General features: G+C 49.7%; 1 protein-coding gene across 1 annotated transcript in view; it reads right to left on the bottom strand.

Annotated features, from left to right (window-relative positions):
• MYO1D (myosin ID) overlaps positions 1-12,145 on the bottom strand; it is a gene marked incomplete at its 5' end in the record, with an annotated part of 143,061 nt that overhangs the window by 67,118 nt on the left and 63,798 nt on the right. The window contains one exon of the mRNA XM_084275549.1: positions 10,293-10,500. Coding sequence (XP_084131675.1) covers positions 10,293-10,500 — 208 coding nt within the window. The remainder of the gene's footprint in view (positions 1-10,292; positions 10,501-12,145) is intronic.

Below are 12,145 nucleotides of genomic sequence, written 5' to 3'. Positions count from 1 at the left end.
TCAGCCAAGAGTGAACAGCTTTCAGCTTGAACTCAAATCAGAGCCTCCCACCAGCAAGCCCAGAGCTTTGGGTGTGTGTTCCACACACAAGCCTGAGAAGGGCAGAGCCTGCATCACTTCCCTTGCCAGCCCTCTGCAGCCTTCACTCCTGCTTACCCTGGCTTTGCAGAGCAGTGAGGCTGAAGATAACCCTGTCCTGGTCTGACCTCCTGAGGTTTCCCTGATACCTTCTGAATCCCTAGCCAGCTTGAACTGAATCTGACAGAGGAACAGGAGACTCGAAGAGGTAAGTCCATATATCTTTCAGGAAAAATCAACAGCAGGGTAGAGCGAGCCTCAAATCACAGTGACATTGCTGGTAATGCTTCATGATGAGTTCAAGAGCCATCTGCCTTCTTTGATGTCCAAATCCCAACCAGCAAGGTGAAGCTCCTAGCCAGGCACCGCTACATGGGACTGCAAGCCAAGCCAAACAGGTAGAGGACTGCAGAAGGATCTGGCAGGACTTCAGTGGGGGTGATGATGAGGTGGAGATGTGTGCAGGACCCAAGGGAAGGGCAGAGCACTGGCAGTTACGCGGTCACAGGAACAAGCTGTTGTCACTGTGGGGTGTCAGGACAAGCCCTGAGGAAGCCAGGCTTGTTCAATGACCGTTTCCAAAGCGACAGGCTGAAGAGCAGACTCCAAAGAGATCGATTTTGTCATCGGTCAGCACAGTGACCAAGCAAGAGACACAGTGGAATACATTGTCCTCTACAAGAGGAGGTGCCCAAGAGCTGAGGAGGCCACGGGAAAGGGAGTAACCAGCACCACGTGTTGGCTCCACAACGCGAGCGGGCAGGGAAGGGACCCACAAGCAAATCAACAACTCAAGAGCAGAAACTTATCAGCAAGTTCATAGCAAAAATGGAAGGAAAAGGTGTTTCTAGACTTTTTAAAATCAAATCTATTCCCCCTTATCCAGCTCTCGCCCACAGTCTCTCCAATTCTCTCTCAATACTCTGCCTCCTCTATGCTTTGCCCTCCAAAAGGTTGGGTGAAGAAGGATCAAAGCTGGCAAGTAAATTATGACTAAAGGGCTAAGGGGGTGAGTGGAAAGGGAAAGGATGGAAATAAAGTCTGGGCAACACAGGAAATTGAGCCAGAACTCTGAACATGAGGAAGAGTGTGTGTTTCTATGGGTGCTTCCAGTGAAAGGTGTTCCTTGCTGCTTGCTCTCCCACAGTCCCCACATCTGACTCTTCAGGAAGTGAGTGCTGGGACCAGGAGAAGCTCTGCACCAAGTGATGCTCCTGCACAGCTCCGGAAGCTCAGTGATCCCATCAGTGGTCTCCTTCCTTCCAGTGTGGCAGCTGGGTTGGTGGCTCCTGAAACTGGGACTTGTGGAAGGGGAAACGGAGCATTTATCCAGACCAAGAGTTGTGTCTTGTCTTATGGGAACTGCTGAAACCTCTTATGGAGGATGTTTAATCCACATGAAGCTTTGATTCTAATTTAATAAATTACAGTTAGAGCAGACTGGTGATGGCAGCCTGGACACGGCTTTAGCATCAGCTTGAAAACCTCAGGGAGCTTCTAGCAAAAGCTAAAGAACCCAAACACAGATCAAGTCCATCACCTTACAGCACATAGATCCTACATACCGACCTCCACATTACAGGCTTGTTTGCAGGCTGCAGGCTGCTCCCAAGCCCAGAGTTTCCCATAAAAAGAGAAGAAGAAAGGAAAACAATCAAACAGGCCATGAGGAGCACAGGGGAAACCAGCAGACCAGAGGGGCTGGGCCCAGAGTGCCCCGATCCCCTCGCCTGTAGCTCTTCCATGGTGAAAGGGATAATCTAGATTTGACCTAGATGCTGCAATCTCCCCAAACATAGAAGAAAACCCACACAGTGCGCAAGCTGAACGTAAAAGCGAGCAAGCAAATGCCCAGAATTCAGCAAACAAACCGACCTTGCCTGAATTAAACACCAGTGTTGTGGTTTTGAGCAGCTCTACAACCAGGTTTTCAAAGGTTTTGCTATTTCATGCTGGCTGTAAGGCAGTGTGCCCACCCCCCCCTCCCCGTTTGGTCTCCTTTACACCAGCCCAAATTGTTTCGTGATCAATATTTCACGCTGCCCTAGCACGAGCTGCCCTCCAGGCACCCAAACGGAGAAGAATTCAAACCAAACCAAGGCAGAAATTCACACAGGCATGAACCTTCCTGAGCAGATTTAAAGGCTCTCAAACAGGACAGGTTTATTAAATATTTAAAGTCAATAGCGCAGCGCGGGAGCCGAGCGCACGCGGTTGCGCCGCAGGGTCCTCTGAGGCACTGCAGTTTGAATAACTGCTCCAAGCTGAAGCAAGCTTTAATTAGACAATTCCTGATTGCTTTTGAAAAGGGGTCATCTCCTTGGGAGTGGGTAATATTCACACTCAGCACCCACCACAAACCTTCTGCAGGAGCTGATTTTCCTTGAGCTGGGAAAACTCCTCTCCCTCTCCCTCTCCCTCTCCCTCTCCCTCTCCCTCTCCCTCTCCCTCTCCCTCTCCCTCTCCCTCTCCCTCTCCCTCTCCCTCTCCTCCCCAACCAGCCACCCTTTCTCCAGTGTTTGCCTACGGCACAACTGAAGCAGGAAAAACCTACACCATGCTGGGCTCAGAAACAAGCCCTGGCATCATGTACCTCACCATGGTGGAGCTGTACAAGAGGATTGAGGCCAGGAAGGAGGAGCAGAGCTGCGAGGTCCTTGTATCCTATCAGGAGGTATGTGGCACCTGAGCCATGTCCCCTCCTGCCCCTGGCTCACTGAGAGCTGGGGCTGCTCCAGACCCTGTAGTGCCACACCCAGGGTACCCTCTGTGCTGCCAGCATGTCCCTGGGCAGCCCTGAAGCCCTCCTGGAAGCAGGCTTGCCCACCCAGTTTGGTGAACTGGTGCTGCTGGACTGTCCAGTTTTCCCAGCTCAAGGAAATTCAGCTCCCACAGAAGGTTTGTGGGGAATGGCTTTAAACAAAAGCCTCCCCATCCTAATAGATCACGTTACAGAGCTCGTAAACAGCGAGTAGGAAGAGCTGCTTAATTTGCTAACTGCTGTTTTCTCTTTTCACATGAGTCAGCTGAACAATGTTCATTCTATCGCTCCGCTTAAATCGAGACAATACTCCACGAGCTGGGAAAAGAGAGAAGGGTCCTGCTTGGAGATTAATTAGATTGCATTAACAGGACTGTGGCCAATAATAAACATCAAAATTATCAAAGGAACAGGGGGTCTGAGCACGCTGTGCACCCAGAGCTCGTGCACGTCCACACGCCGTGCTGGATGCAGAGCCCTCAGAGCTGCTCTGGGTTTCTCCTGCAGCTCATCCTGCTGCTCAGCAACGGCTGCAGCAAATGTCATGCTTCCTTCCAGGCCAAGCCTGAGCTGCTGCTGCTGCAGTGCGGCCTGAAAGGCTCAGGAAAGCCCTTAGCCACCCTACTCACAGGGACCTGCTCAGGCCATTCAGTCTCCTCAGCAGCACCCCACCTGCAGCACCCCGCTGTCCTGACCAAGGGCACCCCAGGACTCATCTCAGTTTGGCACTCCAGAATTTCCCACCTCTGGCAACGAGCAGGGAAGGGAAATGTTGGGAGAAACGCGGTGACTTTGTAAGAACAGATGAAGAGAACAGCCACAGCTCCTGTACTAGGGAAGTGGAGATGTTTGCAATGGCCAGAAGATTGCCACCAGTAGAAAGTGGCAGGAAACTTCTCTCATCCCATGGAAAGTCAAGGTCAAGTTCTTCTTGCTGAAGATACAAAACCACAGCTCATTGTGTGTTTTCCTGTATTTATTGCTACCAGAGCAACCTCTCAACATGATGTTAAATCATCTAGGACACTTCTTGGTGGGAAGGGAGGACCAAGAGGGGATGTGACAGACATCTGGAGTCCTGAGCAAAGTCCTGCCTTGCTGGTACAGGAATGGGTGGGTGTCAAGGGAGGCTGACAGATGCAAGGACCCAAACAAAGCAAGGTATCCTCACACAATGGCTAGCTGAGCGTGCCAGAGGCAGCTACAAAACCGAAAAGCCAGTGGCACATGTTTGAGGAGAAGTTTGGGGGAGAGAAATCCAGCAGGAGCTACTGAATACAAAATAACCCATGCTCAGTGTTAGGTCACCCCAAGCACAAAGGTCTGAGGGGATTGGGGAAGTATTAAGGAGAGGTACGATGCTCACTCGCCCTGCTGCTCTCCTCCTGAGGCATCTCTTGGAGACACAACAGTGCTGCAGCACAGCAGCTGCTGCAGTTCAAAACCCACATCTACCTAGTGAAGCTCCATCCCCGGTCCCGGAGCTCTGACAGCAATGAGCAGGTACAGGGAAAAGGGAGCCAGGCAAAGACCTGGAGAACATCACTGACCTCTGTCTACAGGACAGGCTGGCAGGTTAGGGGGATGTTGGACCTGATGAGCTAAAGGGTCCCTTCCAACCAAGACAGCTCTGTGAAACACGCTCTCTCTGGGGAGGACAGTATCACTTATTGTGGACAGAATAAACTCCAGAAACAGATCACTCACTGTACACCTATTTCTGACCCAGAGGCCCCAAACCAACACGCAGCTCACTACCCATCCCTGTGAAAGAGCGGGAAACGGCCCGGGGAGGGGGTGTGATTCATATCACAGTGTCCTCTCCAGGGGAAGAAAATACACACAGAAATTATCTGTGCATCCTTTACTGTGAGGGTGATGGAGCACTGGTACAGGCTGCCCAGAAAGGTTGGGGAGTCTCCTGCTCTGGAGACATTCAAACCCTCCTGGTTCCTGTGTGATTTAGTCTGGGTGACCCTGCTCTGGCAGGGGGTTGGACTAGATGATCTTTCGAGGTACCTTCCAGCTCCTAATGCTCTGGGATTCTGTGATCTCCACCTTCTTACAGGATCTGGTGTTTTTACTATCACATTAAGATCTTCTCAAAGGTAGGGTTGCTGAATGCTATTTGTGCTCTTTAATTCACACCACACGGGCAGTATCTTTACAGGTGGAACAAGGATTAAAGACATCCTGAGGAGCAGCAGATCAGTAGCTTTTAAGAAATGAAAAGCTCAGGGATAACACCAAAGAATTCCCTTCCAGGACAACAAGGAAACATCAGTAGCAATCCCTTCAGGATCTGGTCTTCCCCATTTGTCTGTGATGAACATGATTGAGCATGGAAAAACCCCAACCTGTGACAGGACAGAGTTAAACCTGAAACAGTCACCGTAAAAGACCAGGACTACAAGAAGTTTGCTTAGCAAACATGGGACTGGGGAGATGTTTGCTGAAAGGAGCCCATTTGAGAGGGGGAAAAGAGCCACATTTGAGACTGGGATGTCCAGAGGGACATGGGGACCTCCTCTGATCCCTCACAGTCATCAATTCAGATCCCTTCTAAAGTTGTTCCGACACATTCTGCATCCTGAAATCAAGTAAAGAGAAACCTGAAGAGGCTGGATGGTGTGAGCAGTGGTGAGCAGCAACCCCGAACCACTGGCTCTGCTGCCAGCTCTGCAGTCCTCATGGCTGAGAGCATACAAACGGTGCTGCAGTGCTGGGTCCAGTTCTGGACTCCTCACCACAAGAAGGACATTGAGGTCCTGGAGCGAGTCCAGAGAAGGGCAACCAGGCTGGGGAAGGGGCTGGAGGGCAAATCCTCTGAGGAGCAGCTGAGGGAGCTGGGGGTGTTCAACCTGGAGAAGAGGAGGCTGAGGGGAGACCTTCTCCCCACCTCCCCTGCCCTGCCAGGAGGGTGCAGAGAGGTGGGGGGTGGTCTCTTCAGCCAGGGGACAGGTGACAGCACTTCATCTACACGCCTTTTAAACCCCTCCAGGGATGGTGACTCGACCATCTCCCTGGGAAGCCTATTCTGATGTCTGACAACACTTTCAGTACAGAAATTCTTCCTGATATCCAACCTCAGTCTCCCCTGGTGTGATTTTAAGCCATTCTCTCTCGTCTTATCACTCATCACCAGAGAGAAGAGACTGACCCTGACATCTCTGCCTTGATATATTCAGTGGAAGCAGACAGGGATATTGCTGGCACAAGGGAGAAAAGGATCAAGCTTGGCCATACCACAAGTGGCACTGGCTGCACAGCAGATCCACCCGATTCTTCATTTTCCGTGGCCCTTCACAGCACCCACATGCTGCCCCCTTGGAAGGAGCAACAGCATCTCCTTTCACAGCTTCTCCCTGCCAAAGCCTGTCAAGATCAAAGCCTCTCAGGTCACGGTACAAATCCAGATGTAATTATAGACCTATTTCCACTTACATTCCAAACCACACACACACATTCCCTCCCGATGGTAAATGCCTGGAGTTGGGGTGGCAAAGATGCTGCATCACCTTTTATTGGGGTCGCTGAAGCGAAGCCCTCATCAGATTCCTGCCACCCATCCCTAACGTGACATGAAAACGCCTTCTTTGTCAGAGCAAACCCTTCCCTTTGTGGTTAATGCTTCCCAGCACACCACGCTTCAAGGACTCGTGGGGATGGAGAAGAAAGGGAAGGTGAAACATTAAATGATGACAAGTCAGCCATGGTTCTCTTTTGCTGCTCTTCCCCGCCGGGTTTGGGGAAGTGTTGCCATGGTGATCGCAGCTGCAGGGATGAGAGCAGCCTCTGCAATCCGGGCACGGAGGATGCTGAGTGACACCCACTGTACGACACCCACGGCGTGTACCGGTGCTGCCTCCTTCCAGCCACACTGCCCTCCTGAGACAGGGGCTCAGAGGGATCCACACGTGAGGATTTTTGGCTGAGGAGGTGCTGGGCTGGGATGTAAGAGCCATTTTTGCTTCCTCTGCATCAGGCAGGTTTAGCGAAGCGATTTCCATACACAGCTGTACAGGGCTGATAAAATGACACTGAACTAGTGCACTAAATTATATTGACAAGATCCATCATCTTTGCATACACACGTGCTGGCTGGCTGGGCTTTTTTTTTCCCCTTGAACAAAGAGCCCTGTTCTGCAAAGCTAATGAATACGTGGGAACGTTTCCAAGGGCAGAAAAAAGCAACAGGGTTTTACAGCAGCTTTTTTCCACTTTGATTTTTTTTATCTTTCTGATGAGCATCAGAGCTGCTCTGTTTGCATTCATGAAGACAATCATAGAGACACAAGACCACAGGTACAGTAAATAAACTGAAAGGCACCATGTAAAAGGAAGTGATGCTCTCAGCTGGCGCCTCTAAAATGACCCTTTGAGTTGACTCTGACAGCGATGTCTCTGCTGCCATATGGGTTTTCTAATACTGGACAGCTCTCACTTGCTAAATTCTCCTGGAGCCAGCAAGTTGTAACAGTTAAATCACATCACATCTGCTTGCTGTGACGTGGTTTGGTCAAAAGGAAAAATCACAGCCTGGAATCCCACTGACATTTTATCACAGAAGAATAAGGAGCGTTGAAGAAGCTGGAGAAGAGAAGGCTCCAGGGAGATCTTACAGCAGCTTCCAGTCCCTGAAGGGGCTACAGGAAAGCTGGGGAGCGACTTTTAGAAGGGCCTGGAGTGACAGGATGAGGGGGAACAGTTTAAACTGGAAGGGGGTAGATTTAGATTGGATATTAGGATGAAATTCTTCACTCTGAGGAGGGTGAGGCCCTGGCACAGGGTGCCCAGGGAGGTGGTGGCTGGCCCATCCCTGGCAGGTTCAAGGCCGGGTTGGACGGGGCCTTGAGCAGCCTGGGCTGGTGAGAGGTGTCCCCATGGCAGGGGAGTGGGACTTGGTTGGCTTTGAGGTCCCTTTCAGTGCAAACCAGTCTGGGATTCTGTGATTCTAAGACAAAGGCAAAGTAGAAGATATCTGGAGAGGTGGAACAAAAGAAAGTAAAATTATCTCCCCGAACTGGAAGTCAGTTTTAATTCAATTTAAAACTGAATTAAAGCAAATTGTTCCTGTTGCTAAATAAAGGAACCAGTGTTATTTTAAGGGCTGATGGTTCCTCACACAATGAAGCTCTTAAGATAATGACTGCATATGATTTTTTTTTAAACTCTTGTAATTTGCCCAAGAGCAACACATCAGATATACCAGATCCTGAGAAACAAAGATGCTTTTTCAAATACCAGCTAACAGAGCCACGGGTCCTTCTTTCACTGCAAAGCCTCTCTGTGCAAAGAAACACAGAGCCCAGCACACCATCAGCTGCTTTTAAGGCTACACCTTAACAAGGCCAGGTTGGATGGGGCCCTGGGCAACCTTGTGTAGCTCTAGGCCTGGAGGTTGGTGTCCCTGCCTGTGGCAGGGGGGGGTTGGAGCTCTGTGACCTTTGGGGTCCTTTCCAACCCAGATCAGTCTGGGATTCTGTGATTTCCCCACAGGTTTTATCCCCTGGGCATCTCTCTTTACACAACACCCCATTTTATCTCCCGTTGTCTTTTCCTTCACCCAAATCCAAATTTGAGGAACCCCAATGCAACAGGAGGCTCAGTGGTTTCTGTTAGAAATCAAGTTGATCTCTCCCTTCCCTTTGGGATGTAATCCTGTGGCTCTCAGGAGCAGCAGTTTGCCTTCACCAGCTCTGCTAATTCTCAGCCAAGCAGGGAAAAAGGCACCAAGAATCCCATTTTCCTGAGTTTTTCCTGAACAGCTGAAAGCAAGTTGAGAACAGAAATTAAGACAGAGGCAAAACTGCCTGGCTGTTTCCCCAGTATAGCGACAGCCTCTCCAGAGCCTTACTCTGATTTTATGTTTCATTGTGCTGCCTGTTCCTTCTGCAGCACGGCCGGTCTCCCACTGCCCCATCTACCGGCAGCAGAGCAGGGCTGGTGTGTGAGCAGGGCTGGTGTGTGAGCAGGGCCGGTGTGTGAGTAGGGCTGGTGTATGAGCACAGGGTGATCTGCTGCACAGGGAGATGTAACAGTGAGCCAAGAGACACACAGAAAATGAAGGAAAAATCCAAGTGTTTTCCAGATGGATTTAAAAGTGTACAAGGTGTCTAATTACACACCTACAGACCTTCAAGCCAAGCCCTGCTCTGCTGTTGATGAGCTGTGCAGTAAGCACTTCAATTCATGTGTTTCTTGCCTTTAGTTGCCAGTTCCAGGGCTCTAAGGAGCTCCTCTCCACTACTTTGCAAGCTGAAGAACACCCAGTGCATATAAACAGAGATACAGGTGAGCCACAGTGGGGTCAAGCTCCAGGAAAGGAGGTCTGGCCAGCCACTTTTCTTCAAAGCACTTGAGAAGGATCTTGTCTTTGCCCCACAAATCTTTCCTCAGGTAAATTAGAATCACAGAATCATAGGGGTTGGAAGGGACCTCAAGAGATCATCGAGTCCAACTCCCAGGTCATTGAGTCCAACCCCTGAAATCTCACCAGAGATTTCTCAGAGAGAAATAACAAGAAGATGACTCCACCTGATCTATTTCAATCCTTCCTGCTGAAGAGAAAGACGCCTCTGTGTAGACCCACACTAACCCCTCTGCACTCCAGGGAGAGGAGGAAACAGGGGGTGAAGGTTTGTGAAGCCACATTGCCTCACACCATCTGGTGTCCACTGAAGGAGGAGCTTCAGGGCTCACCTTGCAGTGAGACATCATCTCTTTCCCCAGCACAGACTGGGACTTTTAAAGCATTCTTCAGCAACTGCACTTTTCAGTTTCAAAGAAGTTCACCTCTCTCTTTATATTTAATACAAAACCTCAGGTCACCTGGGAGCAAGGTGTCCCCCCAGCAGCTTTATTCACCAAGGAGGGAGCTCAATACTTTGCCTTTACACCACTGTGGGAAAAAAGAGACTCCAGATTAGCAGCATGTTCCAGAGAACTCACTGAATACACTTGGAGAAGTGGCTGCAGACAGGGGAACTCATCCTGAGAAACCAGAGTGAGCACAGTGGGAGCACAACTAATAATCCAGAGAAGTCTAACCAAGGGGAATGAGAGGGGCTTCACTCCAAAACGATCAGCCAGAATGAGCTTTGAGAAAAATTCACTGCCATTTCCAGGGAAGAGGCCTGGAAGAAGGTGACAAGTAGTCCAAGAAAGTTGTTGTGAAGCTCCTCAGACCACAGCTAAAGAAAACACAGAACCACAAAGCTCGACACCAGGTGGGTCCCGCATCTTTTGGGCAGCCTGAGCTTTGCATTTCCAGAGAAAGTTATCATGGACACAGACACAGATGGCACAGAATTCCTCACTGAAGCGAAACCAGGTGAGCTGGCACAGCAGGTACAGCCAGAGACACAACTCTGGGCTCAACACTTTTCTCCTTTCATGGTGTCAAACTGTTTTGCTTTCCAGAAAGGGAATCAGAACAAACTCCTTGTTTTACCTTCTGTAGGAAGAGGACAATCCTCACGAGCATCTTGGCATGCAGATCTTCCAAGGTGAACAGAGTTCGAGGCGTGCGGATGAAAATCTTGGTCTTGCCGTAAGCGACGTCGTGCTGAAACCCGTGACACTCTATGAGCTTCTTCACAGCATCTTTGTCTGAAGGGAGGTCATGGTTTGGCCAAGTGAATTCTGAGATCATCTTGTACCTGGAGTGACAAGGTAGAAATTATGACTGTGAGCTTGTTGTGTGTGTTCACAAGGTCAATGGTCGGAATGTTTTAGAAATCGTTAGGATTTAAATTCTAACAGAACTCTGTGATTATGGGTAGAACCATCTCAAGGAAGAAGAATGTGACAAAGCTATGATCTTGTGGGCTGCTAAAAAACCCATAAATGAAATCACAAGGAGCTCACTTCATCACCCCAGCAAACCTCACCGCTGTCTTCCTGCGGGTTCGGCAGTTCCACTCCTCACACTCTCAGCATTCAATTTAATTGTCTTTTTTTTTTTGGTTGTTCTTTTTCAAGGAAGCAAACCTCTGTTTCACTCACCTTCTGCAGAAGCACTTAACTGTTCTATCAGAACACCAAGTGTGGTGGGTCAGCCTCAAGCAGTGGCTGAGCACCACGTGCTGCTCACTCACTCCCCACTCACTCACTCACTCACTCACTCACTCACTCACTCACTCACTCACTCCCGGAGGAGAAACAGACAGTGCCTCCGTGGGCACCTATGTGACTCAGACTGCCCTGGAGGCACCCAGGAGCACCCCTCTCCAACCAGACCCTCTTACAGGGGAGTGATCACAGAATCCCAGGGTTAGAAAAGACCTTTAAGATCAAGTCCAGCAAGACCTGTCCTATGTTAACCCATATGAGCACCTCATCTACCCATCTGTTAAACATACCCAGGGAAGGTGACTCACTCCCACCCTGGGCATCTTGTTCCACATCCCCACAACTCTTTCAGGGAAGAACTTTTCCGTCACATCTGCTCTGACCCTGCCCTGGGGCAGCTTGAGGACATTTCCCCTCGTCCCATCTCCTGTCCCCTGGCTGAAGAGACCATCTCCCACCTCTCTAAATTGGATATTAGGGGGAATGGAATTGAAATTGGATATTAGGGGGAAGTTCTTTACAGAGGGAGCAGTGAGGGACTGGAACAGGCTGCCCAGAGACGGGGTGGGTGCCCTGTCCCTGGAGATGTTCAAGGCCAGGTTGGATGGGGCCTTAATCCAAGTCAAGCATCAATCTCAATGTTGGGAATTTTCTGCCACTATTAAAGGGGCGCAGCAATAAACCCTTTTACTGGGGAGTGGGTGCACTGCAGGAGTTACCAACCAGACTAAAATCAGCCTGAATACATCACACTGTCGCTTTCATTCATCAAATTAGCCTTTGCAAATTAGCTGTTGAAGGGGGGCAGGGGGAAATGGAGGTAGGCACCCGTGTCTAAGCAGGGAACACCATTGGTGGGAGGGTTACAGCACATAGACCAGGCATCCTGCTGATAAATAAAACAGGTATATGAAAAAAAAAAAAAATCCCTCTTCAGAGTCATAGAGAGTTTGCATTTATACTTGGCTGACAAAAGCATTCCTGCTCTCAAATACATGCACACACAGGGCGTCAATATTTTACACTGGTTTCCTGCAATAATTAATTCACTGGGAAAAAATCTTCCACTGTGAGACATTTACAGTGGAGAAAAGAGAGAAGGAGAGAGAGAGAGAGAGAAAGAGAGAGAGAGAGAGAGAGAGAGAGAAAGAGAGAGAGAGAGAGAAAGAGAGAGAGAGAGAGAAAGAGAGAGAGAGAGAGAGAGAGAGAAAGAGAGAGAGGAGAGAGAAAGAG

This window comes from Gallinula chloropus, assembly GCF_964237585.1.
Source record: "Gallinula chloropus genome assembly, chromosome: 26".
Lineage (NCBI taxonomy): Eukaryota > Metazoa > Chordata > Aves > Gruiformes > Rallidae > Gallinula > Gallinula chloropus.
The sequence above is the reverse complement of the archived record's forward strand: the minus strand, read 5'-3'. Positions and strand labels throughout refer to the sequence as shown.